Source organism: Mytilus edulis, chromosome 3, assembly GCF_963676685.1.
Source record: "Mytilus edulis chromosome 3, xbMytEdul2.2, whole genome shotgun sequence".
NCBI lineage: Eukaryota > Metazoa > Mollusca > Bivalvia > Mytilida > Mytilidae > Mytilus > Mytilus edulis.
Genome location: NC_092346.1, coordinates 50,676,181 through 50,703,548, shown reverse-complemented (window position 1 = coordinate 50,703,548; position 27,368 = coordinate 50,676,181). Strand labels below are relative to the sequence as shown.

Sequence of the window (27,368 nt, the reverse complement as noted above, 5' to 3'; positions counted from 1 at the left end):
GTTTTGGGGTCAGCCAAAGCATGCCTCTGTGTGCTGGCTTTTCTCGCGACATTGATGACTCATTTGTGGCTGTGGGGTGTTTTCGGCTCTTTGGTTGGATTGTTGCCTTCATCACATTTCCTGTTTACATTCTCTATTCTAATTCATATTGCATTCAATTAGTTCTGCCATTTGAGTCTGACCAATTTTTCTCAAAGGTAAATACACTTTCTCATGGAATACTAATGTTGAAATAAGAAACAAAATTAAATAAATGCCTGTGCTTTAATATGATGCTAACATGTTTCATGAATCAATTTGCAAAATATATCATTAACAAATACACTAAAGTAATGCTTACATCTTTCATGAATTAATTTGTAAAATACATAATTAACAAATATAGTAAAGTAATGATGAAATCACTTGAATAAAATATACTTTGGTTCCCAAAATACAGAAACTATTTACTAATAATAATAACTACAACATCTTCAATAAACATTACAATTGTTGACAAGTACAAATTCATATAACAGTTCAATTTAATAAGGAACAAAAATTACTACATTTGTATTAATTAGCAAAACCACAGAACATTAAAATATGTCAATGACAGACTGTTAATACAAAGCACCAATTTACTTATTAATCAATTTATAAAATATCACACTAGCTACTATCTAAAGTGGATTGTTAAATATGAAATTAATGAAAGGAACATTTTACAAGATAAAATTAATGAATGCGTTTTATTTTCTTATTAATACATTCAACATGTTCAAACAAAGAAACGAAAAGATGAAAAGTTGATGGATGGCTGTTTAACTCCTGGTGGCAAATTAAATGCAATTTAGGATTGGAACATGTCAATGTAATAAAAATATGAACCCTGTCTGTTTTTACTACACTGACATTTTAAATGTACTAGTTAACAAGGTAACCTTACTTTTACACGTAATTCTGACAGGGTTCTTTCTCATAAATGCTGCATGCTAAGCAGAGAGCATCAAATATACAAATTTAGATGTTTTTGGTTTTTCCTCGAGATTTAAATTGAACCTAACTCCCCCCCCCCCCAAACCCCTTCTTGGCATTCCTAGTCAATCAAGATAGGAGTTAATGCACCTGCCAAAAGTTGTCAACCTTCAGATCCCTATGGCAAAGGATGAAAGTCTTTGCCAAACTATTCTAAATTTTATATAAGTGAACATTCCTTAGCGGGGAGTTGAGCTTTATAACATCTCAAGGTTAAGGATTAAAGAAGCATATCTGGTGAATGCAGAATGGCACATTGATTAAACACTGTTTTATTAATGTAACATAACTTGACTAGTAAATAGACCTAAATAATTACATTAGATGTATGTTTCATTATAATATTTTATTCTGATTGGCGAACTGCACATCACGTGTTATTCCGTAAGCAGTTGCATTGCTCAATACAACTTTTCATTCATGATAACACGTGCTCCAACAATAAAGTGCACAGGTGAATTAAATAATAAATTCGTGTTTTCATGATCATAGCTAAAAAATGTAATTATAAGTATTGAATGCTTCTTTTTGTAACTTTATAGGGTTGTAAAAGCGTTGACCGTGCGTACATTTTTAGACAAAATGTACTTCGGTCAACGCTTTTACACCCCAATAAATTTACAAAAAGAAGCATTCAATTCTTAATTAAATGTCAAATATGATATTATTCAGGCAAGAACATCACACACCGAATGTTTAGTAAAAATAAACACAATCTGGCTTTTATATGTCACTTCAAATTAAACAAATACTTTTACAAAAACATATATATGAGCATCTTTGATGTACATGATACATGAATGAATAAACATTCAATATTATTTTACTTTGCTTCGAACCAAAAAACAGAATCACTCAATATTAATCAATTGTTAAATGTTGGTACACCAGGGAGGACTCTTTTTTTTATATCTGATATCTGGAAATGCAATTGTATAGGTTCATTACAGATAGCTTAAATCCTGTATGGTGTGAGTGAAATGTTTAAGTACATGTATGTTGATTTGATTATTGCTGTCATCTTTATTTTCAAAAGAAAAAGACATACTATAAATTCAGAAATTAAAGCTAGATTTTTATTACTGAAAAGAATGTGGTCGGGTGAGAATTGTAATAATAGGTACTCACATTCTGATACTTGGCGCAAATATCTGTATGCAGATTTTCAAAAAATCACAATTATTAATGTTGCATTTATGTTATTCTTCGAAAATCGCAATAATAAATGTGCAACAATAATTTTTAAATTTACATTATTTTGAGGATGCAATAGTTGCCAACATGTATAACACCAAAAGCACTGTTTTTGTCATTAGTCTGATATTATAGATGTTATAGCCTCATCGGTGGTACATGTATAATGTTTTTCTTAAACATATATCTGTTAGCTTGTCCATCATTTAAGATGTCTAGTCTTCTGGTTTCTGCTGTTTCACCAATGTTCACTCAAATAAAATCGTTTTGTTAATGTTTTTGCAAGAAGTTTTATTGAATTCCTTTTTAAATGGTTTAGGAGTTTTACTAATAGGGTCAACATTATGAATAATCAAAATGAAATTTCACTTTCAATCATTCGAAGACCTTGTAATACATAAAATTACTTTGCTTCATGCACATCTTCATATAAAAGGTACTTTACTTTGTGTGATGTTTTATCTATATCAAACAGTTATGAGGAGTAGCACTTGCAAGGTCAGTTTCATCAGAGAAATCAATGACAAATGAATTGTCTCCCCTTCACATTGTTTTGGTTCATGAATATTTTTACAGGTTATGTATCTTCAAGCAGACATTTAATTGAAATTGATCAACAGTTGAGTAAATATATCACTGAATTTGATTATTTTTTCTTCATGTTGTTTGATCACAATTAAGTATATTCGTACAAATCTTTGAACGGTGGCAATATTTGATTAAAAATCATGAACCTCCCCAAAAATTCTACAAAAGCAAAGGCGTTACAAATGTATTGTTTATATAAACATCATTGCATCTCATAGAAAAACCCATGAACATAAAATATAAGAAAAATACAAGCAGATTCATTTTACATTTGATTGAATGAACAAAAACCTAAGTATAAAAAGATGTTGAAATATATTGATATTAAACTTTAAAGGTGGGTTATTTCAATATCAAACACTAAAAGATATAAAAGTACTTACAAAAATTATAAGTTATAACATTTCTTCTTAATCATGTTGATAGTACAATTTGGTAAATGTACTTTAAGTTCATTATTTCTAATTTTTTTTTATGAAGGCAAAAAACAATAAATTTAAGTATTCCACAAAGTACAAATTTCAAATATTAAAGCTTGTATGACAAAAAATGTATGAAGATTTTTTTAAATCACAAAAGCAGGCATCCCAAAAAATATCCCTGTCCCCTAATCCATGAAAATTGGTTGACATGACATGCATGAGAACATATGAATTCACAGTAATACAAAGATGAAAATATAATACATGAGGAATATTTCAGTCTCTTTTTAAAATAGACTGACTTGATAGTTTCTTACAAACTGTTGAACGTATATTACCAACCACTAGGTCTTGATTTGTAGTTTTCAAGATTTTCACAAAATTACAATTTTGACTTAAAGTGATTGCTAAATAAACAATTCAATTCAATTCAATATTATGATCACAATTGTAAACAAGGACAAATTCATATAAGTAACAATTTAATTTAAGAAGAACAAAATGTACACCACAGAACATTAAAAATATTTCCATGTTAATACAAAACACTATTACTTATTAATCAATTTATAAGAATATCACACTAGTTTCTATCTAAAGTGGATTGTTAAATATGAAATTAATGAAAGGAACAATATATTAGATCAAATTAATCAATGCTATTTTATTATTTATTACATTCAACCAAAAGATACAAAAAAGATGAAGATGTTGATGAAACTAACTTCTGGTGACAAATCAAATGCAATTTAGGATGGGAGCATGTCAATGAAATAAGAATATAAACCTTGCCTTGTCAACTTAAATAAACTAGTTTACAAAGTAACCCTACCATTACACATTATTCTGATAGGGTTCTTTCTCTTATATGCTGCATACTTAGCAGAAAGGCTACAAATAAAAATACAGATATTTTTTTGTTTTCACTCAAGATTTGGATTGAACACATACAGCCAACCTCTCCTCCCCCCACTCCCTTTCCCTCTTTGCATTCCTAGTCAATCAAGATAGGAGTCAAATGCACCTGCAAAAAGTTGTCAACCTAGAGATAGATCCTTTTGGAAAGAATGAAAGTCTTGCCAAACTATTCAAGTTCTGTATAAGTGAACATCCCTTGTATAAGGGGGTGTTGATTTTTAAACCATCACAAGAAAAAGGATAAAAAAAAGCTTATCTGGTGAATGCAGAATGGCACGTTGATTTAACACCGTTTTATTAAGGTTACATAACTTGACTAGCATATCGACCTGATTGAATGTCAAATATGATATTATTCAGGCAAGAACATCACACACTGAATGTTAAGTAAAAAAATAAACACAAACTGGTTTATAGCACTTTAAAATATGACCGATAACAAATAATAGTTATGCTAATTTATGCGTAGATTGATTGGTGTTTGCAATAAAGCGCCTCACCACAAAAGGCACAAGCTTATTCAAAAATGTATACAATATCAAAGTACTGCTTTCTATTAGAAAAAAGCTCCTTTAATATATTAGGGATTTAAGTTGAAAGTGAAATTTCTTATTTAACAAATAAAATTCAACACTAACCTGACTTAGACTATGTGATGAATATTAAAATAATTTGACTTTTCCCTCAGATTTACAGGTTTAAATATTTTTCAATTTATTTAAAAATGAAAAAAAAATTGAAATTGGATACATGTACTATCAAATAAATCATACATATTATTAAAGCTAAAATACATCCTTGTAATAATATGAATATCAACAAAGTCAACTCATTCAAATAAAACATGTCACACCACATCTTCCTATATCTATATGTTGATGTACAAATGTAATTGCACAAAGATAGGATCTTCTATAATGCTTGAACAAAGCAGATGGGTTTGTGATTGAATACATAGAACTCAAAAAGTTTTCTATCAAATTATGATCTATACCTTTATAATTAATAGTATACATGTTTTAACTAAAAAATTCAGCAAGTTATTTTTCTCAGAATCAGCGACATAGATAATTATAAACACAATTGTATGTTTCTGATAAAATATGGATCACAATTTGGCATAAATTTATATCTTAATAAAAGCATAGGTCTATTGACTCCTATTCACAATTTCTATATACTTTCCAAGAGGTGAAATAATTGTAATTGTTATTTTCTAATTATTTTCAAAATTATAAACATATTAATTTGATATATTATCACAAATATTATAAATATGCTTAATGCCATTTAGATCTTCATAAATATAAAATTATATAAGAGGATTACATAACATGCTAATAAGGAATAATATAAATCAAACTGGAGTATATCCCCCTCTCATTAAGAATTAGGAATCACACTGTAATTTGCAAGCATTACTTGGGCATCTGCTTTATTTACAAAACAGATTTTTTTTTTGGTAAATTTTATATTGGGTAAATGATTTAAGGAGAAGTGAATAATATGAACACATTTGGCAATGTTTGGAAAGAACTTAAAATAGACTTGCCATTCATACCAAATATAATTCTAATACTACAGTTAAAATGGATTTCATTCAGAAAAAAAAGTAAAATTTATCATATAGCATGTATATTTGTCCATATCAATAATATTAAAAAATAAAGAGATGTTGTATGATTGCCAATGAGACAACTATCTACCAAGGTGAAAATAAAGTGGATATAAGCAATAATAGGCAAAGAAAAACCCTAAATGTATAGCTGGCTAATAATATGTACTTAAGTAAAAAATATCACTTTCACAAAACATGACCAAGTTGAGAGAAATACTGTTTCATTTGATGTTTGTCCAAATATTTTATATAATACACATATTTTAGTTTGAAAATTGCTGGGTGAACAAATAATATAAAGCTATAGATTTCATACACTTTGACTGCTATACAGACTGCACTTCTGTAAAAATTACAATATAAAAAATATTAATACTGATCTATTCACACCTCAGGTGTAATGTCCCGTAAAAAAGTGTTCAAAGATGAAAAAATTATAAGGTTACGTCATAAATGCTGTTTGTAAACAAAGCTCTTAATCCCACAAAAAGAGGACTGACTTTGTAAATATTGCTTTTACCAAAAACTTGTTAATGCTGTACAGTAATTATTTTTTGAAAAATCTCAAGAATTTTTTTGCACTATTTTAAACTAAATGATTAAAATCAAGTATTTCAACAAAATAACTTGTCCTTTAAAACAATTCTGTCATGATTATGATTGGGAAAACATGATAACCCTTTATTCTTGTATAACTATTGTGCATATGTTACCATATCCCTTCTGCTACTTTGGTGCTTGGGATTTGCAATTTCTCAAGATTGCATCCACTAATGCAAAATATTCAAATTATATCTAAATTAAAACAAGTCATATACAAACATATTGATGAAAACACCAGATCACCATACATCACAATGTTTGTAATGTTTATACATACTGTTACTTAAATTTTATATCTGTCGTGTTTATCCAACTCCAAGATTACAAAATCTTTTTCCATATACTCTGAGTATAAAAGACTAGACTGCTTTTACTGCACATTGAGTATAAAATACTATGAAAAATAATTTTGGTTTTCCTTTTAACTGCTTTTTCTTCTGAACATGACTTCACCCTTTTTCCATGTATTAGTGTCGTATCTATCCATTCCAGGGCCTAGTACAGGGAAAAGTTTATGCTTTTCTAGAAACTGTATTATATCTGTACCAGATTTATTTCCTCTGTGAGATACAAATTCTAACAATATAGCTTCAACTTCAACAGTACTAAAAAATTTATCAGCTCCCTCTAATATTTTCAATTCAAATGTTTCAACATCCATTTTTATAATGACCTTATTATCAAATTTAAATATTTCTAATATATCATCCAATAGAATGGAATCGACTGTATTATCTACATTTCCTGTGTTAGATGTTATCTTTTTAACAAAAGTCCCACCTACATTACCACTATAAGTACCTAATGTTACTTTTTCTCTTTGGTTTGATAATGCATTATACACAATTGTCATTCGGTTTTCAAAACCAGCATTGGCTTTCATTGACGCACACAATCTTTCCACATTGCCTTTTAAACAATCAAATGCAATCACTCTTTTACCATGTTTTGCTAATGACAGCGAAAACATTCCTACATTTGCTCCTATATCAAGAAATGTTGCATCAGGAAATTCGTTGAAAATGACTGCAATTTGCTGGACAAGGTCACCTTCCCAATTGCCATTCCTTATAATACTACCAGAAACCCATTTATCCTCTTCTTGAGTGTAGACATATATTGGTGTGTTACGATCACGGTTCAAATTTGCCCGCACAAAATTAGATTTTGCTTGGCAAGAAAAATTAGCTTCAGTCCATTGTTGCACAAATGATGATCGTGATATTACTTTCCCTAATGTTTCTTGGTCAGATGTAATTTTTTTGGAATGTGAAAATTCATCTAAAGTCTGTGGAATGTTTCTTTTTTCAGTGTCTCTGACTGTTAATTTTTCTTCTTTCTTTGTATTATCTTCTTTTTTCCTCCTCCATGCCACTTCATTTGGCCATGTGGATGTGTCTGCTAACTGTGACGTGGACGGTAGTATTGGTTCCATTCCATAGGAGTCAAAAAAATTGCTGATAAAACTCCCACTAGGTTTACCTTTATGAGAAACAAATTCTAATAAGAAATAATGAACTTTTACAGAGTCAAAAAACTTTTTAGCACCATGTAAAACATTGGCTTCATGTGTTTCAACGTCCATCTTTACAACTACCTCTTTTAGTTCAAAAAGTGGTAATAAGTCATCAAGTAGAATGCTGCTAATTAGGCTATCCCCATATGCTGGTTCCTTTATATATGTTCCTCCGACATTGCCTTCGTAAGTGCCTAGAGAAAAATTCTTCCTTTCATTTGAAAGAGCATTATAAACTATAGTCATACGCTGATCAAAACCAGCAGATTTTATTGAATTACAAAGCCTTTCAACATTTCCTTTCAAACAATCTATGCTGATAACAGTTCTGCCTTTACTTGCTACAGCCAATGAAAATACTCCTATGTTGGATCCTATATCTATGAAGACAGCATTGGGAAAGTTGTTCATTTGTACTAAAACTTTATTGACAAGATCCTCTTCCCAAATTCCACCTTGAATAATTCTCCCAGAAACCCACTGATCTTCCTTCATAGTATAAACAAACATAGGTACATTATAGGGACGTCCTAATTTGGTGGAAACAAATTTACTTGTATCAGTAGGACAAAAGTTTTCATCTGACATCCATTTATTTCCAGAGTATGATATGACTTTTCCTAAAGCTTCATTTTTTGAAGTGATTGTAATTTTATTTTTATTTTCAGAAAGAACAGTTGGGAGAGTTATAGGTACAGTAGCAGCAACTTTTCTTTTACGTAAAAATAAAACTTCATTGCCCCATTTTGTATAATCATTTTTAACGCTGTCTGCAACATTTGGTTCCAAGCCATGAGATATCAAGAAATCAGCAATGAATTTACCACTCTCTTTTTCTCTATGTGCAACAAATTCCATTAATAATGCTTCCACTTTTACTTGTTCAAAAAATTTGTAGCCTCCCTTCAAAACATTAGCTTCAAAAGTTTCTACATCCATTTTTATGACAACTTGATCAAAACTATAAATTTCTAATAGATCATCAAGAAAAATTGAATTAACTGATTCGGTTCCTTTCTGATGACTATGTGTCCCCTGCTTAACATAAGTTCCTCCTACGTTGCCATGGTACTTGCCCAATGAAACTTTTTCATGTGTATGAGATAAGGCATTATACACTACAGTCATTTTGTCTGTCAATTTAGCGGCCTTCATTGAAGCACAAAGGCGCATGACATTTCCCTCTAGGCAATCAATTGAAATAACTCTATATCCATGAGCAGCAATAGAGATTGAAAACATTCCAATATTAGCACCAATATCAAGGAACACTGCGTGTGGAAACTTTTTCATGTAATTATGAATTGTACCAACATGGCCACCTTCCCAAGCACCATGGGCTATTATACTTCCAGACACCCATTTATCTTCCTCAGTAGTATATACGAAAATAGGTGTGTGAGGAGGGTCCTTTAAATGTGCAAGTACAAAATCGTAGTTTTGATGACATATTTTTTGGTCAATTGTCCATCCTTTTTCGTTTCGTGTGATTACTTTTCCAACAGTGTTTTCAGCAGTTAACGATCCAGTTTCAGATGAAATTTGTGATTGTCTGTTAGAACTATCTGACTTTAGAAATGTTGGTTTATCAAAGTAAAATGTGTAGAAAACAACAACCAACACCACAATGAAGAAAATACTTGATATCGTTTGCTTTGCTCTTGCCCTCATTTTCGCATCAATCTGTTACCTGCAAAACAAAACATAATCTTCAATACTTAGATAATGGTAAAACATAAGAGATGATACAATTAAATGTCTTGCAAGTGAAGCTGTAATGTTTGAATTATGTGAACTCACAGTTCTTAAATTGAGGTCAAGGTCAAGTGAAACCCGAGACAAAAACTTAACAAAATTAGGCATCTGTATACAAGATACAATGTATGAAGCATGAAAAAAAGTTCACCATTTAATACCACTCCATTAATGCAATCCCTATGTCTCTCATTATTTCCAATAAGGGATTAAATCTAAATTTTTGTTTTAAGTTGAGTCTTGAAGTTATTTATATATATGTTACTTCCTGGTCATTTTTACTGTTAGCTTAGTGTTAACATATTTATTTTAAGTGGATGGGAAACAATTTATTGCAACTTATATTAATCCCTTTCCACTTTACGGGTGCGAGTTCTGCCTTATATTGGCATTAGCCTGCTCTTTTATTAAATCTACAAGGAAATATATCTCTTGCACAGAAAAGACACCCTTGTAGATTTTTAACCAGATTTTTGTGACAAAAATGTCGGTTATTGATTTGGGGATGTATGGTGGTCGGGTGGCCGGGCGGGCGACAACCAAATGTCCGTGCATTTACTCATGAACCGTTCAACCAAAACTTTTAAAATTTTAATATGTTGTTACACACAACAAAATGAAGGTCAAGTTCAATAATGACGATTTTGACTATTACCGTTCAGGAGTTATGGTTCTTGAAAGATTGAACAAGAGGCTCTCAAGAGCCTGAATCGCTCACCTTAATTCTTTTGGTTAAATCTCTCATCAATGATTATTTTGGCATTTCAATTTATTTAAATGTTTTTTGAATCGTCCTATTTTCTTCAAAAGCAAAAAAAAAAAAATTTCTCCTATGTTCTATTTTAGTCATAGGAGCTATGTTTCTTGACATACAAAGAAATAAAATATAAAATGTATACTAGATACTCTGAAACTCATTTAGCCTAAGTTTGGCTAAAATTGATACAGCAGTTTCAAAGGAGAAGATTTTTTTAAAGTAAGTCAACATGATGAACAAATTGTGAAAAAAGTCTTTAAAGGGCAATAACTCCTTAAGGAGTCAATTGACAATTTTGGTCAAATAGACTTATTTGTAGATCTTACTTTGCTGAACATTATTGCTGTTTACAGTTTATCTCTATCTATAATAATATTCAAGATAATAACCAAAAACAGCAAAATTTCCTTAAAATTATCAATTCAGGGGCAGCAACCCAACAACAGGTTGTCTGATTCATCTGAAAATTTCAGGGCAGATAGATCTTGACCTGATAAACATTATTACCTCGTGTCAGATTTGCTCTAAATGCTTTGGTTTTTGAGTTATAAGCCAAAAACTGCATTTGACCCCTATGTTCTATTTTTAGCAATGGTGACCATGTTTGTTGATAGATCAAAACTTAGGATACAATTTATAAACTAGATACCCTAAGGAACATTCAGTTAAAGTTTGGAAGTATTTGGCCCCGTAGTTTCAGAGGAGAAGATTTTTGTAAAAGATTACTAAGATTTACGAAAAATGGTTAAAAATTTACTATAAAGGGCAATAACTCCTAAAGGGGTCAACTGACCATTTCGGTCATGTTGACTTATTTGTAAATCTTACTTTGCTGAACATTATTGCTGTTTACAGTTTATCTCTATCTATAATAATATTCAAGATAATAACCAAAAACAGCAAAATTTCCTTAAAATTACCAATTCAGGGGCAGCAACCCAACAACGGGTTGTCTGATTCATCTGAAAATTTCAGGGCAGATAGATCTTGACATGATAAACAATATTACCCCTGTCAGATTTGCTCTAAATGCTTTGGTTTTTGAGTTATAAGCCAAAAACTGCATTTGACCCCTATGTTCTATTTTTAGCAATGGCGACCATGTTTGTTGATAGATCAAAAGTTCGGATACAATTTATAAACTAGATACCCTAAGGAACATTCAGTTAAAGTTTGGAAGTATTTGGCCCAGTAGTTTCAGAGGAGAAGATTCTTGAAATAGTTTACGACGACAGACGACGGACGCCAAGTGATGGCATAAGCTCACTTGGCCCTTCGGGCCAGGTGAGCTAAAAATGGCATTTCCAGTCGTGTCCATGCATTTACTCATGAACCATTAAACCTAAGCTTTTCAAATTTTAATATGTTGATACTGATGACAAAATGGAGGTCAAATTTGATATTGACGATTTTCACTTTCACAGTTCATCAGGTATGGTTCTTGAGATATTTGCAGGATACAAATAAATGTTAATAAATCCGGTTTGCTGTCGTTGTGACAGCCTCTTGTTACTGTTTACAATCTATCTCTCATATTTTCATGATAAAAGCAATAAATTGGAAAAAATCATATTTAAGGTGGTATCCAACACTTTGACTACAATAGACATATAGATCTGGATTGTTTAAAAAAATATATAAAAATACTTTTGTCCTATAAAAAAGAGGAAAACAATTATTCACGTATGAAAGCAGTATTCTATGATTAATCCTATTCCTTGGCATCATTCTATTATTCTGGCAATAGTTTTTTTTATTAAGAACCCAATGTATACAGAAATTACCTTTTATTCTAACTTTTAAATAAATAGTTACTTTCAGATGATGCCATTTTCTACTTTTTTTTTACTATGTTGTTTGTTCAATATTTTATTTTATTTTTATTTTTATGTAAATGTCCTCAATTTATATTGTTGTTACATGCAATTGTAACTTTTATTATGCCTTTGATCCTCTTTATGGTGTAATTTATGCTTTAAATAATACAGTACAGTACTATATCCAATATCTAGGTTGATTTATTTCATTGCTTTTAATTTTGAGTTTCATTTTTTATTGGGGTGGTTTTGTTGATAACAACAAATATTATGTTTAACCTTCTGTCATCATTTCTAAATGAATTTTAAAGAAATATGACAATATAGAACCACAAAACTGTTACAGAGAGAGGAAAAACTAGATGTGTCATAACAACATGAATGGCTCTGCTTGCTAAAAAAACTTACAATTTTTATGAGTGGAAAATTACAGCTAAAATTTTGTACCCAAAGGTGATATTAAATTGTATAACTAACCAAAGATTATTTAGAATTTTAGTTTATTTCAGAGTTAAGTATGACGTCTATTATCTCTAAACAAGTACACATTTTTGTTAAGGGGCCGGGACGGCTGAAGCACGTCTCCAGGTGCATGATTTTAGTCAATGTATTGAATAACCATTGGTGATCTTCTGATGTTTTCTGTTTTTTGGTCGGGTTGTTGTCTCTATGACACATTCCTCATTTCTATTCTCCATTTAACCATATGATCACAACTATCAGAGTTGGTTCCAAGATGAAAAAATAACATATTTATATTATTATTTTATCCAAGACTAGAGCATAATTGATTCTTTACGTTCAAATACTTTAGTAGTACATTTTAGATGTATATATCATAGTCTACAATTTCCTTTGTTTTACATTTAAATGTCTAATAACTATAATTTGAATGTACTTTTTGAAACAACCGGTAACAGATGTTTGAAATTTAATAATTATATTAAAATCATTAACTTGTTGAATGCCTAAATATAGATGTGAATAGTGCGGATAAGCCGATACAATCATTCCAACTATTGGGGAATAAACTACACAAAATAGGAAATTAGCTTATCACTTGATTTATTGTTAAAACATAAAATAGACATTCGATTATCAAAAATTAATTAAGCTAGAAATTTATAAGAAGTTGTAAACTCTGAAACAATAGTACTAAGACTACGTCTTATAAACTCTCTAATTCAAAAATATTTTTTTAAATTCACAATCATGTTTTCCATCATATCAAGACAGTGATCTTCCTTATTGAAATTTGACCAAGTTTCTACTGATTGATTGATTGATTGATTGATAGCTGTTTAACACCACTTTCAACACTATTGTGCTATTTGTAGCAGGAAGTTTTTATTGGCGGAAGAAGTAAGGGTGCCCGTAGAGATCCATAACCTTCTGAAAATGTCTGACTGTGCGAGGGATGTATATCCAGTCAAGGTCGTTAAACACTTCCATCATCACCTTCTAAAAGAAAACTTACAATCCCAATCAATTAAGATAGTAGTCCAGTGTATACAGGTTTCTAAAAGGCAATTAAGCAGTTTGAAAAATACATGCTCTGGATTCACTTAGTAAGTACAGCAACCTGAGGAAATTTATCTGAATTCTAAATCAATATCAGGTTATTTAAGGTTCACTAAAAGGGATTAACAAATATGGCAGTGTTTTCTTCTCTTGTGTACAGACAAAACCAGTGAGTGTATCCAAGAAGAAAAGATGTATTTAATAGCTACTGGACCTAGATAGTCATGGTTATATGCATTTTGTGTTTCAGAATATTAAAAACTTACCTGGATTTTGATGTTAATTATTTTTTAAGTCATACTGTCCCTTTAAATCACCTATTGTTTGCAGATGACTTCTGGCCAAATGTCTGTCGATACATCAATAATATCAACAAGTTTTTTTATCAATAAGGGCAGATCCAAAATACAAGTTTTTAATAGGGTAGATCCAAAATAAATATTGATCTCTATTTCTAGTCTGCATTCAAAACAACTTTCAGTGTAAACACCATTTTTATTTATATGACTGATCTTCAAATAAGGCATTTCTAACAAAGAAAGAATAGATTTCAATAATTTTTTTGTATTGTAGGTTTTCTTTTTAAGGTTGGCCATTCTAAATTAGAATTTATTGTGCAAAAATACTTGAGTGTGAACAGACAAACAAAGAAAATAAAAATGAAAACATGGGGTACAATACCAGTATACAACATGTAAAAGCTTTTTCATGTAAATAGTTGACACACACAATATTGGATACTTGTATTAGTTTTAAAATTATTTTAGTTAAGAAGCTTACAAGAACAAAATAAAACATTTACCCTTGAAAAGCCCATGATTTGCTAAAGGATATCCAAAATCATAATTTGGACAGAAAACAAAACAAAACTAGAAGGTGGTGTGGTGTCATTGCAGACAATTGCACCCCCTCAGATAAACAATTATTGATTGTTTGGTGATTGCTTTACACTAAGTTAACACAAAAGCTTATATTGTGGCAAGAAATGATGAAGATCCATGATATGTCAACAAAACAAGTCACTAAAAAAAATCTGATCAAAATCTTTTTTCATGAAACCTTGTTCTGCAGTGGCAGATCCAGGGGAGGGTTCCAGGGGTTGGATGATCAATGCATTTGAATGGGGACATATGGTTGGAACCCCCTTTGTCCTGGGTTGGGAACCCCCCTTTTTAAAATGGCAGGATCCACCCCTGTTCTGAATATGGATGAAATGTTTGCCACTGAATTCAAAGCTAACAACAATCAATCATCTCTTTGCATTTTAGAATTTCAATAGGGATTAATCTTAAAACATGCAAAGAGGGATATGTAAACAAAAGGAAGCTGACATTTTCATGAATCTTTATTTATTATTTATAATAGTTCCTACAAGTGTTTTTGCTTCAAGACTTTCTTTAAGTATAAACTCAGCATTCCCTCGAGCTCAATCTCTCTATTTACAAACCATACCTACACAAATATATCATAATGATCAGTATCATTCCTATGTTACATGTTTATATTATCTACAAATTCAAAAGAGTTCAAATATGAAGGCCATTAGTCTTTTAATAGTATACACTGATAACATTTACACCACTAAATTTGTATTACTTTTAGGCTTTGGTTATGTACAGCTTGTCACTAATATAACATTATGTAAAACTTCTGGCTTTTTCATGAAAGTGAGAAGAAAAAAACATTTCCCCACAAACCTAAAATATCCAATTTTATTTTTAAAACATGCATTTCAAATGCAACTTTTGCAGTCTTAAACAGTCTTTTCATCTCAAATTCTAGTTTTAATCAACCTTTTTTTAGTTGAACACTCATTTCTCCACATAATGTTGTTTTGTGTGAAAAAGACAGTCAAGAAAAAACTGTGGTAAAAATCTAATTATTCATTGAAGAATCTCAAACACAAGAGAAAAAAAACTATTTTATTAAACTTTTCCATAACTTTCATGTGACTTTGATATATATATATTGTCCACTAAAAAATGTATCTATGGTAAAAGACAGAAGCAGCAAATACTAATTTTCAAGTGTTTGGTTTGACCAAGCTTGGGATAGAAACAGCAGAGGTAAGCAAACTACCAAAAGACAATGAAGATGTTTGATTACCATATGGATCAACTGTAATAAATATGCTAAGAGCTTAAACAAATCTTTTAAAAATATATTTAAAAATTTCAAAAGTGAATTAAGCACAGTGGCAGATCCAGAAATTTTTACATTTATAAGTTGGGCCCAGACTGCCTAAGAGGGGAGCCCACACTAGTCATGCTTTAGTGATTCCCTAAATAATCAACCTAATTCATATCCCCTTAACCAGCTTCTAATACAGCTGCAAGAAAATTGGCAACAAAGCACACATGGTTTATAATGTAACTTTAAGATACCTTGGTGAATGTTTGTAGTATATTTCAATCCTTATATCTATGTCATGGTAAAAAGGTCCCAACTGTAACATCAATGATCATGCTATCTATTGTTGTCCCAACATCTTCAGGTCAACAAATTCATCCAGATGTAGTAACATTGTTTATAAAACCTGAAAATATAATATCTGTTAAATACAACCATATACATTCAAATGAAGTATCATTGAAATATTTAATTACTACAACAGTTTAACCCAACAATGACTTGAAATCATTACGTAATGGTGTAATGACCTTGAAAATGTTGTAACATTTCAAGATTTACAAATAAGATACTTCTATAACAATTTATCCAACCCTGACTTCAAATCAATAAGACACAAGATTTGACTTTAATTTTTTTTTTTTATATATATATTTCAAGATTTGAATAATAGATGTGGCTTTAAGAAACTTGACACAAAAAACCCACAAGATTTGTAAGACATATCTATACAGGTCTTTTTCATGTATACTACTCTTTAACAATAATTTGTTCCATTCTTTGTAGGAATGTTGTAGTAGCGGTATCATGTTGCATATGGTCCGAGTACACAGTTATTTCGTAGTGCATTTCTTTTAGACAATAAATGAAAATAAAAAAATCCCACCTGCCCTTTCTTATTAATATTTTTACAGTGTGTTGTACTGCTTTTGGGACAAATTATATCAAAATTATAGAAAACTTCATCAGCTCTAACTCAAAATATGGACAATTTTATGTTATGGGGGTCTTGAAATCTTTTGACAGCTTCCGAAGTGCTAATTTTTTACCTTTTTCAGCTGGACCTAATCACTAATTTACATTAATATTTATGACTAAAAATTTTTTACAGTGCCATTTCACCCTCCTACTTGCTAAATGAGGAATAAAACATGGAGAAATAAATTAGGAAGGGGTATAACAAAAATTGGCAAGTAACACACTGTCCACACTAAGGACTATCTTCGTGGACAACGATAATCAAAGGACGATAACTGTGTACTTGGACCTAATGAAATAATAAAATCACTATATTAAAGTCAATAATTGATGTAAGTCACACTTGGAAACCTCACAATTAACTAAATGTCCGAGACCTTTTTCAAATTTCTTCATTGTATATTTTTGAATAGGTCAATACTCAGCTCTCAAAGGAAGGATGGATTTATGATTTAAGGGTGAAATCACACAAGATAAAATTGAGAATGGAAATGGGGAATGTGTCAAAGAGACAACAACCCGACCATAGAAAAAAAAAAACAACAGCAGAAGGTCACCAACAGGTCTTCAATGTAGCGAGAAATTCCCGCACCCGGAGGGCATCTCTTCCTGAGGTTTATAGTGAAATTAAGGTTCTCCAACTTAAATGATGAAAGGCATTATCGGTAAATTACAACATTTTTATGGTCGGATTTCTAACAATTGTTTGGTTATGTTATTTACCTGCATCGACATTATACTATTATTGACTTTTCATGAGGTTGATACATAGACAATAATAGTGCATTGACTTGACATATCAGCGATATAAGGATTCCGCTTAGAAACAGGAAAATGCAAGGCAGTAACAAGCATTTTCCCCGTTTCCGGCCGAATCCTTATATCGTTGATATGTCAAGTCAATGCACTATTATTGTCTTTATACTGCAATCTAAAAATAAACATTTTCAATTGTTGTTTAGCATGTTTAGTGTGTTAATGTTATTTATTTGTTTAAATATTGGAAAAAATCCCCCTTTAAAAAGGCCTCATATCACACAGGCGGAGAGATATACAACACAATGAAATGTACATCATTACCAATACCTGTTGAAAACTGCAATCAATGGTGAACGAATTCGTTTGTTTACAGACTAAATAATCAACAATAAACATAAAACATAATGATTTTATAGGTTGCAAACAAAAAATATTAATAAATGAAATATGTTTTCCCAAAAATTGTAAAAGAAACAAGTGTGAGTAGTTAAACGCATTGTTGTTTACATTGGAAACAAGAACAGGTTGAAGAGGTTATATGAATAATTAAATATAATTTCGACAATTTCTATTTAAATATTCATCATGTTCATGAGGAAAAGTGATATCAGGGTTGAGTTCAATATCGTAGCTGCTATCAATATCTATGTAGCAACTAGTCTATAGCTACACATTCAATAGTCAAAATCTACGTAGCACTACGTAGCTGCAACGATATTGAACTCAACCCAAGTCAGTGACTGTATATGACATAGAAATATACAGTCAACGCATTTTGACTACTCAAATAGAACGAGTGCAGTATAAAATGATTTACCAACCCCTGAGATATTATAATCACCAAGGTCAATGGTTGAAGGTTAATGTCATATCTCTACCCGCTGTAGGGTTGATAAATCATTGTATCAACTGAATTCAAAAGTCAATACTTGTTTTACTATATGACTTTTTAATCCTTCTCCAATTTTCTAGTATTTGCTCAAGATACTTTTAAATCTGCTCCTTGATCTGCTTTTGCAGTTGATAATTTTCAGAAGTTGAAATATTCAATAAACAGATAAAGTTTACAAAAATATCAATATTTAGATACAAGACACTGTTCCAAATCTTATATTGACCTCTCATGATTTTTACCACGGTGATTATAATTTTAATAATTATTAATCACTTCAATTACATTATAAATTGTCCATTGAAGATGAAAACATCCATTTAATAACATTATTTTATTAAATGACAAAATTACCATGATAAATATGGAAACATGACTTATTAAACTACATGTAATGTTTATCAATGATAAAATCCTGTCAATTATACTTGATACATGTAACTGCATTTAAAAATTCCACGTTTCAAAACCTGATTGTTTCCAACTTTTAAAGTTGGAAACAATCAGGTTAAGTCGTGCAAGTGTGAACTTTGACCGAGTCATCAGGTATATTGTCTCATACTGTTCTTATCACTGAAAATTTCTTCCTTTATTTTATATTTGTATATTTGACAACTCTTGTAGTACAAGATCATCAATATTAAAACAATATAGAAAATTTGACATTTGAACATGGATTTTGTTTTACGAAATAAATAAAATGAGTGAAATAAAAAAATAAATCTGGTTGCATAAACACTTGCAATTTATACTGATGTTAAGTTTTGACTTATTAATAATTGATATCTGTAGATAAGTAATTAAGAGTCTGAAATTTTATTTTAAGTTCAGTTGGACAGCTTCAAACCAAGGTTTGCAGGAAAACAAGCTGCTGAGTTACTAGCATTTTAAACATGACAATGTACATAATAGAATATAAATAGATATCGGGATTGAATTTCTGTATTTGCGCCAGACTAGCATTTAATCTAATAAAGACTTATCAAAATAGTCAATCAAAATAAGTTAAAAAGGACAAAAAAAGTATAAACTTGGAGAGCATTTAGGACCAAAAATTCCAAAAAGTTTTGTCAAATAAAGCTAAAGAATTCTATTCCTGATGTGGAAAAGCTTTAATAAAATTCAATGACAACCTTGATATAGACTGTTGGTTTTCCCGTTTGAATTGTTTTACACAAGTAATTTTTTGGGCCCTTTATAGCTTGCTGTTCAGTGTAAATGTGAGCCTAGGGTCCGTGTTGAAGACCGTACCTTGACCTATAATGGTTTACTATCATGACTATTATAAATTGTGACTTGGATTGTGACTTTTGTTGCAGAAAGCTCGACATAGGGATAGTGATCCGGCGGCGGCGGCGGCGGTGTTAGCTCACTTCTTAAAAGCTTGATATTTTAGAAGGTGGAAGACCTGGATGCTTCATACTTTGTATATAGATGCTTCATGTTACGAAGTTTCCGTCAGTCACATGTCCAATGTCCTTGACCTCATTTTCATGGTTCAGTGACCACTTGAAAAAAAAGTTCAAATTTTTTGTAATGTTGAATTCTCTCTTATTATAAGTAATAGGATAACTATATTTGATATGTGCGTACCTTGCAAGGTCCTCGTGTCTGTCAGACAGTTTTCACTTGACCTCGACCTCATTTCATGGATCAGTGAACAAGGTTAAGTTTTGGTGGTCAAGTCCATATCTCAGATACTATAAGCAATAGGGCTAGTATATTCGGTGTATGGAAGGACTGTAAGGTGTACATGTCCAACTGGCAGGTGTCATCTGACCTTGACCTCATTTTCATGGTTCAGTGGTTATAGTTAAATTTTTGTGTTTTGGTCTGTTTTTCTCATACTATATGCAATAGGTCTACTATATTTGTTGTATGGAATGATTGTAAAGTGTACATGTCTAGCGGGCAGATGTCATGTGATCTTGACCTCATTTTCATGGTTCAGTGGTCAAAGTTAAGTTTTTGAGTTTGGGTCTTTTTATCTAATACTATATGCAATAGGTCAACTATATTTGGTGTATGGAAATATTTTCTGATCTATATGTCAGTCGCCCAGGTTTTATTTGACCGTGACCTCATTTTCACGGTTCATTGCACAGTGTTAAGTTTTCGTGTTTTGGTCTATTTTTCTTAAACTATAAGTAATGTGTCAACTATATATGTTGTATAGAAGCATTGTTAGCTGTACATGTCTGCCTGGCATGGTTCATCTGACCTTGACCTCATTTTCAAGGTTCATTGGTCTCTGTTAAGTTATCTTGATTAATGTTAAGTTTATGTGACAGTTGTAATAAAGCTTAGCTTTATACTTAGGACTATCAACATAATATCAATGATTAGTATAGAAGGCGAGACATTTCAGCGTGTGCACTCTCCATATACATTTTTTTTTGTATATGAAAATGAAATCTATGAAATTTTACGAAAAGTATGCTTTTACAATGTAGATGAAAAATATATAAACATAACAAATGAAAATGCACTTAAAATGTGTACTCAATTCAAACTTTACATACATTTGTATTGTGGATTAAACTCTAAATCCCCTCAAAAATATTTTCTTTTTCTCGAACCTTTGTAGAAATATATAATAAAAAAACTTTACCTGGAATTGGACTACAGTAGCCTTGATTGATTTTTACGACCTGTTCATATATAATCTCATTGGTAATATATGTGTTAATCATTCTTAAGTACACAAATTAAATTTCAGGGAAATTCCAGGCATTAGACATCACAGTTTGGACTATTGATTACAGGTTACATCTGTGACAATTGCCTCCTGGACAGATGACCTCTCAAAAACATCGGGAGTTATCTGAAATACCATTTTTCAACACTGATCAAAGGTTAGAGTCACAGAAAGATTTTCACAGTATTACCATTCCTGTAGGTAACCTATTAAGCACATATTTGCAACCCCAATATTCTTATGTTGTTTTTCTATTTTTAATTAACTTGTTTATATCTGCTATACATGTAGCTGATAAGACCACTTTTTCCCCTTTGAAACAGTTTTCTGGGTGCAAAGAAGGTTGCATCTCTACAAGTATAGATGTACATCTACCCGGATTCATTAGAAGTTATAAGAAACTCCAAAGAGCCTGAATATGCTTAATTTGCACACCTGACATTTTGAATTTTTTTTCACCATTATCATTTTCATTGCAATTTTTCATAGCTCATTTTAAGATCTTATCTTGCAGATCAATGTTTGTTGTTTGCTATTTCTATGCATCTATCTATCATGTCATGGTTAGTGTATGAGATAAAAAAAAAAAAATTCTTTCAGTTTATATATACATGCACATATAACCTAAGTAAAAATGTTCCTTAAAGAGCAATTGAATAACTTTTTAAAGACTCTAAAAGATGGTTTCTGATATATTAATATTTATGTCAGTGCATATGATATGCCTTAGACTTTAAATCTTCATAAAACATGACCAAGTATGGTCTAAACCATACCTGTCTAGCTATCTGTTAATTAGTTCTAGCCCAAAAAGAGAAAAAAAATCCAACTTGGCTAAATGATAAAATCATAAACTTTTGAATACAACCAAAAATGTTCATTTGAAATTTGAAAAAAAAAATGGAGTCGTAACAATATTATAAAATATAAATCAAAACTTTTTTTTTATATTAAGTTTCAGTTCTATATAGCATGTTTACATATATACAGTATACATCTACCATTGAGCAGGCTGATGAAAAAAAATGGCCTTCTTTTACTTGAGGAGTCACTATACATTTTGTACTTTTAAAAGGGCAGGGGCAGGGCTTCAAAAACGGTCCTATTTTCCGGAAAAAGTCCGAAAAATTGTATAAATGGCTTGTTGTGCCAGGGATGAAACGTCATTTTAATATAATTTAAAAAAAACGGATTTCACCATAGTTCATAAAAAAATGAAATTTATTCGATTTCTTTACCCAACCTTTTGCCTTAAACAGCAAAATATTTCTGGTCATATAATCATGATTAAGAATTACAATCAAAACAAACCCTACTATAATACCCTCTCATTACAATCAAAATTGATCAGTTCTCTAACAGCTGATTTTACCTGTTAAGGCGACAGTCAACTTTTCAGTATTTTGTAGCAGACATTGATTGGTCTAGTATTGAGGAGATAACTGTACTGTATTTTATTTTTAAGCTCAGAGGCATCAATTGGTGATTTGATGGTCGCAAACCAAGTTTACTGGCGACCCGTTAGCGGGTAATTTGTGACCATCAAATCACCAATTGATGCCGTCGGAGCTTAACAAATACAATATTGTTATCTCCATTCATATGAAACCGATAGATAACAACGTTAAAACCTGTATTCAAAATCTTTCATAGATCGTCTGCATTTGCACGTCCGTTCCACAGCATCAATTAACAATTGATGCCATGAAAATTAGTGACATTATCCAATCAAAATGAACGTTAATCTTTGTTGCATTATAATAATAGTTATTTTCCGAAATTTCAGCAGTTTGTATCTAATTAGTTTTGTTAACAAGATTAAGAATACCAGAAAACATATGTGAATATGATTTGATGAAAATATATAAAGGTAGTATAATAAAGGTTCTAAGAGAAAAATCAATAGACCACTAAGGGACCACATCAAAAGATGGATGTAGGATAAAAAACTTAAATCAAATAGTTTGGGGGTGGGGGGTCAACATTGCTGCAAGTTTTGTTAATCTAAAATCGATTTTACATACATCCCTATTGGTCTATCAATTTTTCCCAAATTAAGTTAAGAGGGAGGGGGGTCAGTGAAAAAAACTATGTGAATTAAGTTTTTTATCCTTCATTGAACTTTTGATGTCATCCCTAAGATAGGAAATAATGTATAAATGAAAGCAATAGAAAAAAAATCATGTCATTGGACATCAGAGCTTGTCCCATAAAGTGAATATTTGCCTGTCCAAAAATGGATGAGACGCTAAGTTGCTTCTGCACCCACTGACAGCCTTGGATCCATATAAATCGTGCATCATTTGTTCGAGAGATTTACACTTAGATTGCTAGTCAGAGTAATCCCACGGCCCCAGCTAAGTCAGCTTGTCTGGCAAAACAGCCGTTTGACGTAAGAGTAATGTCAGACTAGGGTTGAGGGATCTCCTAGGCCTGTAGTTGGTGATTGCAATACTGGTATACCAGTATTGTCAACAATACTGGTATAAAAAATTTATACCAGTATTGTAAAAAAAAATTTAAAAACAACAATACTGGTACATTACTGATATACCAGTATTGTAGTTATTTTGTTGACTATACTTTAAGGTGTATAATGAAAAATTAATTTTTAGCAAAATTAGATATTGAAGTTCAAAGGGAGATTTTAATAAATGAACTCAAAAAGATTATAGAGGATAATTGTAAAATCAATTGACAACCAGTTAAAAATAATTACTTTACTTGTACAAATAAACAAAAGATTATTGTACATGTATAAACATTAAAACTCAAATTATTTAAATAATTGTTAATTATATAAATAATTGCTAACAATTTTATCATATTTTTATATTTTTATTTAATTCAATTGAGATAAAATGAAATAAAATAAAAGCTTACTTTTATATCTGAGTTATTACTGTAAACCGGGAAATTTTCGCGCAGTCTTTATTTCGCGATTTACTAATACATTCCAAATTCGTGCTGTTTTGAATTCGCGATTTTACAGTGGCCTGTATAAATAATTTCGTAAATGATTTCAAAAGTGACAAGCTTTGCATGTTTCTTAAATCAAGTGATAAAATCAATCAGAAATCTTTTGCTTTCGGTTCATTAATGTAAAAGTAGATTAAAAGTTTGTCATGTTTCAATGCTTGTAAAAACACATACACAATAATAGAAAAGTAGATCTAATCATTTTGTGCTAATTAAGAATGAATTAAAATAAAAGGTGTCTGGACTCTGGATTAATGTTAATTAATTGATCTTTTGATCTGACTAATCTGTGTAGTAGATTCAACGAGGTGATACTTTTATTACTGGTGTCATTAACATAATTGTATTTACAAGTCACAATTTGTAAAAGTAAATGTAATAAAAATAATTTTCCTTGATATTTTCGCGGTCATTTTATTTTCGCGTTTCAATTCTTACCGCGAAAATAGCGAAAATAAAACAACCGCGAAAATTTCCCTGTTTACAGTATTAATTTTAATAAATTTAAGCAAATTATTACACTATAACACTGTAAATTCAGCATTTACATGAATGCCATCGTATATATTTTTTACAGATATTTTAATACATGTATACCAAGATCATATGCATTTGTTGGTCTTTATTAATCTTTCTCAATAAACATGATAAAAGATATCAATATCCATTACACATAAAAAGTTGCTTAATCATGTTAATAGGGAAACCTGATTATAATCAAATTAACTAGTTTGTCTATGTTCCGGACCATATGAGTATTTGGACCATACGTATATGGTCATGACCATATGCGTATACTCATATGGTCTAACCGTTAGCATATGGTCGGACCATATGAGTATAATACTTGTTTGGTTATTAACGGGCCGGACCATATGAGTATTTAGACCATAAAGGTATTTTTTTTAAATAACATTATAAAAGTTTCAATTATACAAAAACTTTATCTAAAAAAACAATGATTACATGACAATGTATTATTTTTATAATTCAAATACTACGTAAAAAATAAATATTGATGCCATAGTTAGTTTTCATCGCTAATTACATTCTTCCATGTAGGCTTGGGGTGACATTTACTTCCACACGGTATCATATGTTTTTTTGCATTTACAAGTCTTGGTTGTGCACGATCCTTTGCATTTAAACCTTTTGTTTGCGAGTGAAAAGCTAGCCTTTTCGTAGCTGCGTACATTGATACCGAGGTCTTGGGCCATTCCGATATGTCTACTGTGTTTTTAAGAAGCTGAAGATCTCAAATATCGTAGCATGACTGCAATATATCATACTCACAAGATAACTTAAATAAACTATGTTACTTTCCATTTACTTCTTTTGTAACAATTCATTAAGAATTTTTGGAATTTATTTTTTTGAGTCGGCATATTGCCATTTACTCGTAATAACAAATCGGTAATGACCATCGGTAATGAACATCGGTAATGACCAACGGTATAAAATGTGTTTATTATAGTTTTGACAAGTAAATAAAATTAACTGTGTGAAACTTCTAATTTTTATTTAGCTAATCGTTTTAGTATAATATAATAATAAAATAACCTATATGATAGCGTCTTTTTAATGAACAGTCATACCATATGAAGAGTTTAGAAGTATTAAAGGTAAACTGTAACAGAGTGTTCATTACCCCGACCATACATGTACGGTTGGACCATATGAGTATATACCCATATGGTCATGACCATACCCGTATGGTCCAAATACTCGTATGGTCCGGAACATCTACATAAATGTTATGGGTAGTTAAAGCAGTTGATTCAGAACCATGGGCAGTACAATTTGTAGCAGATATATCCACTGATACAAATACTCAAATACTACATGTATAAGACAAGCACTCCTACAGTAAAAAAGCCATACAGTTGCTAAAATCTGGGTCCGTCCGCCCTGATTTCGGTTCGCCCTAGTTACTGTTCGCCCTAGTTCCGTTTCGCCCTGAGACCGTTCGCCCTGATTTTTATTATTTATTATAGTGTTGTGTTGTGTGTATTTAATTGAATATGTTGAAGTCAGTCTACAATTTCGCCGAATATTTACGAACTATTGAGAACTAAGTTAGTATCTGTATGTAATTACGTTACTAGGAAATCACTATCACACGTCCTTTTACTTTACATTTCCACACATGATTTGATCAATAAAAATGATACATTAGGAGCACTAAAGTTATACATAAGAAAATGTTCAAAGTTCAAAGTGTTACTTGATCTAAAATTCTTTACTGCAGCGGCTAAACGTTGTCTAGTGGGTTGTCGGACGGCTTGTACAGTTTGGCAATAACTTTGTAAAAATTTTATTTGAGAAAAATGTTATTTTCATTATTAATCCATCAAAGACAATTCATATAACAATCAGTGATCAAAGATTTCAAATTATCAGCAATCAAAATTCAATCAACAGTAATTAAAAATAAGGTGTAACAATGCAACCAAGAATTTTATTTAATTAATATTCTGTATTTAACTTTTAATAGATATACATAAATTTTAATATATATAAATATATATTTCTTTCATTAATGCAACGTATCCATTGTACATAATTATCATAAATGAAAATAGGGCGAACGAACCCAGGGCGAACGGATTACCAGGGCGAACAAACTCAGTGCGAACGAACCTAGGGCGAACATGTAATCAGGGCGAACGATCCCGATACCCAGTTGCTACATGTATCTCAACAAGCTTGAAATCTACTAAGCGTAAGAGAAAGTCCACAGACTGAATACCTAAATATCAATTTTGGAAGTGGGGGTTGCAGAAATGCAATCTGAAGAAGAAATAAAAAATACTGATGCTGATCGAGCCCACATGCACTTGTTCAGTTCTATCCATTGGAAGGTGGACTATCCATTTAATCTATTTACATGGATAGTCGACCTTCCAAATTATGGATAGAACTAAGTGCCTGTGGTCGAGCAAGAGACATATATACATATGTCTCTGGTCGAGCCGGATCCTCCCAAATTATTTTAACCACGTCAAGGACAACGTAAACATTGCTTTTCACCCATTATTAGTACTCAAAAGAGCTTACAATCATTTTATATATATAAAGCATTATTATTTGAAACCATATATTTTTGTATGGGTAAACTTAAACAATAGAGTGACAATGACAAAATAAAATTTACCATACACTCTGCGAACAGTCTGCTTGGTTGTTTTTTAATCGCAGTTGTCTTC

The 27,368-nt window shown here is 31.0% G+C and overlaps 1 protein-coding gene and 1 long non-coding RNA gene across 3 annotated transcripts; both read right to left on the bottom strand.

Annotated features, from left to right (window-relative positions):
- Positions 1-245: 245 nt before the first annotated feature.
- Positions 246-1,589, bottom strand: LOC139516728 (uncharacterized). The gene is made up of 2 exons (XR_011663014.1): positions 1,192-1,589; positions 246-1,041 (listed from the first exon to the last, which is right to left on the bottom strand). It is a non-coding gene; the product is annotated as an uncharacterized lncRNA (long non-coding RNA).
- A 402-nt stretch (positions 1,590-1,991) lies between these two features.
- LOC139516726 (uncharacterized) lies at positions 1,992-27,368 on the bottom strand. Of its 2 annotated transcripts, XM_071306994.1 has the most exons (4): positions 27,317-27,364; positions 21,097-21,309; positions 16,111-16,262; positions 1,992-9,566 (listed from the first exon to the last, which is right to left on the bottom strand). In XM_071306994.1, the coding sequence occupies exon 4, from the start codon at positions 9,545-9,547 to the stop codon at positions 6,782-6,784; it is 2,766 nt and encodes a 921-aa protein (XP_071163095.1). In that variant the 5' UTR covers positions 9,548-9,566; positions 16,111-16,262; positions 21,097-21,309; positions 27,317-27,364; the 3' UTR covers positions 1,992-6,781. The 2 variants fall into 2 exon arrangements, with proteins under 2 accessions (XP_071163095.1, XP_071163094.1); XM_071306993.1 differs by lacking the exon at positions 21,097-21,309 and having other exon boundaries at positions 27,317-27,368.

Bases quoted from the DNA above. Each gene is read 5' to 3' on its own strand.
- LOC139516726 (XM_071306993.1), bottom strand. From the start codon at position 9,547: ATGAGGGCAAGAGCAAAGCAAACGATATCAAGTATTTTCTTCATTGTG.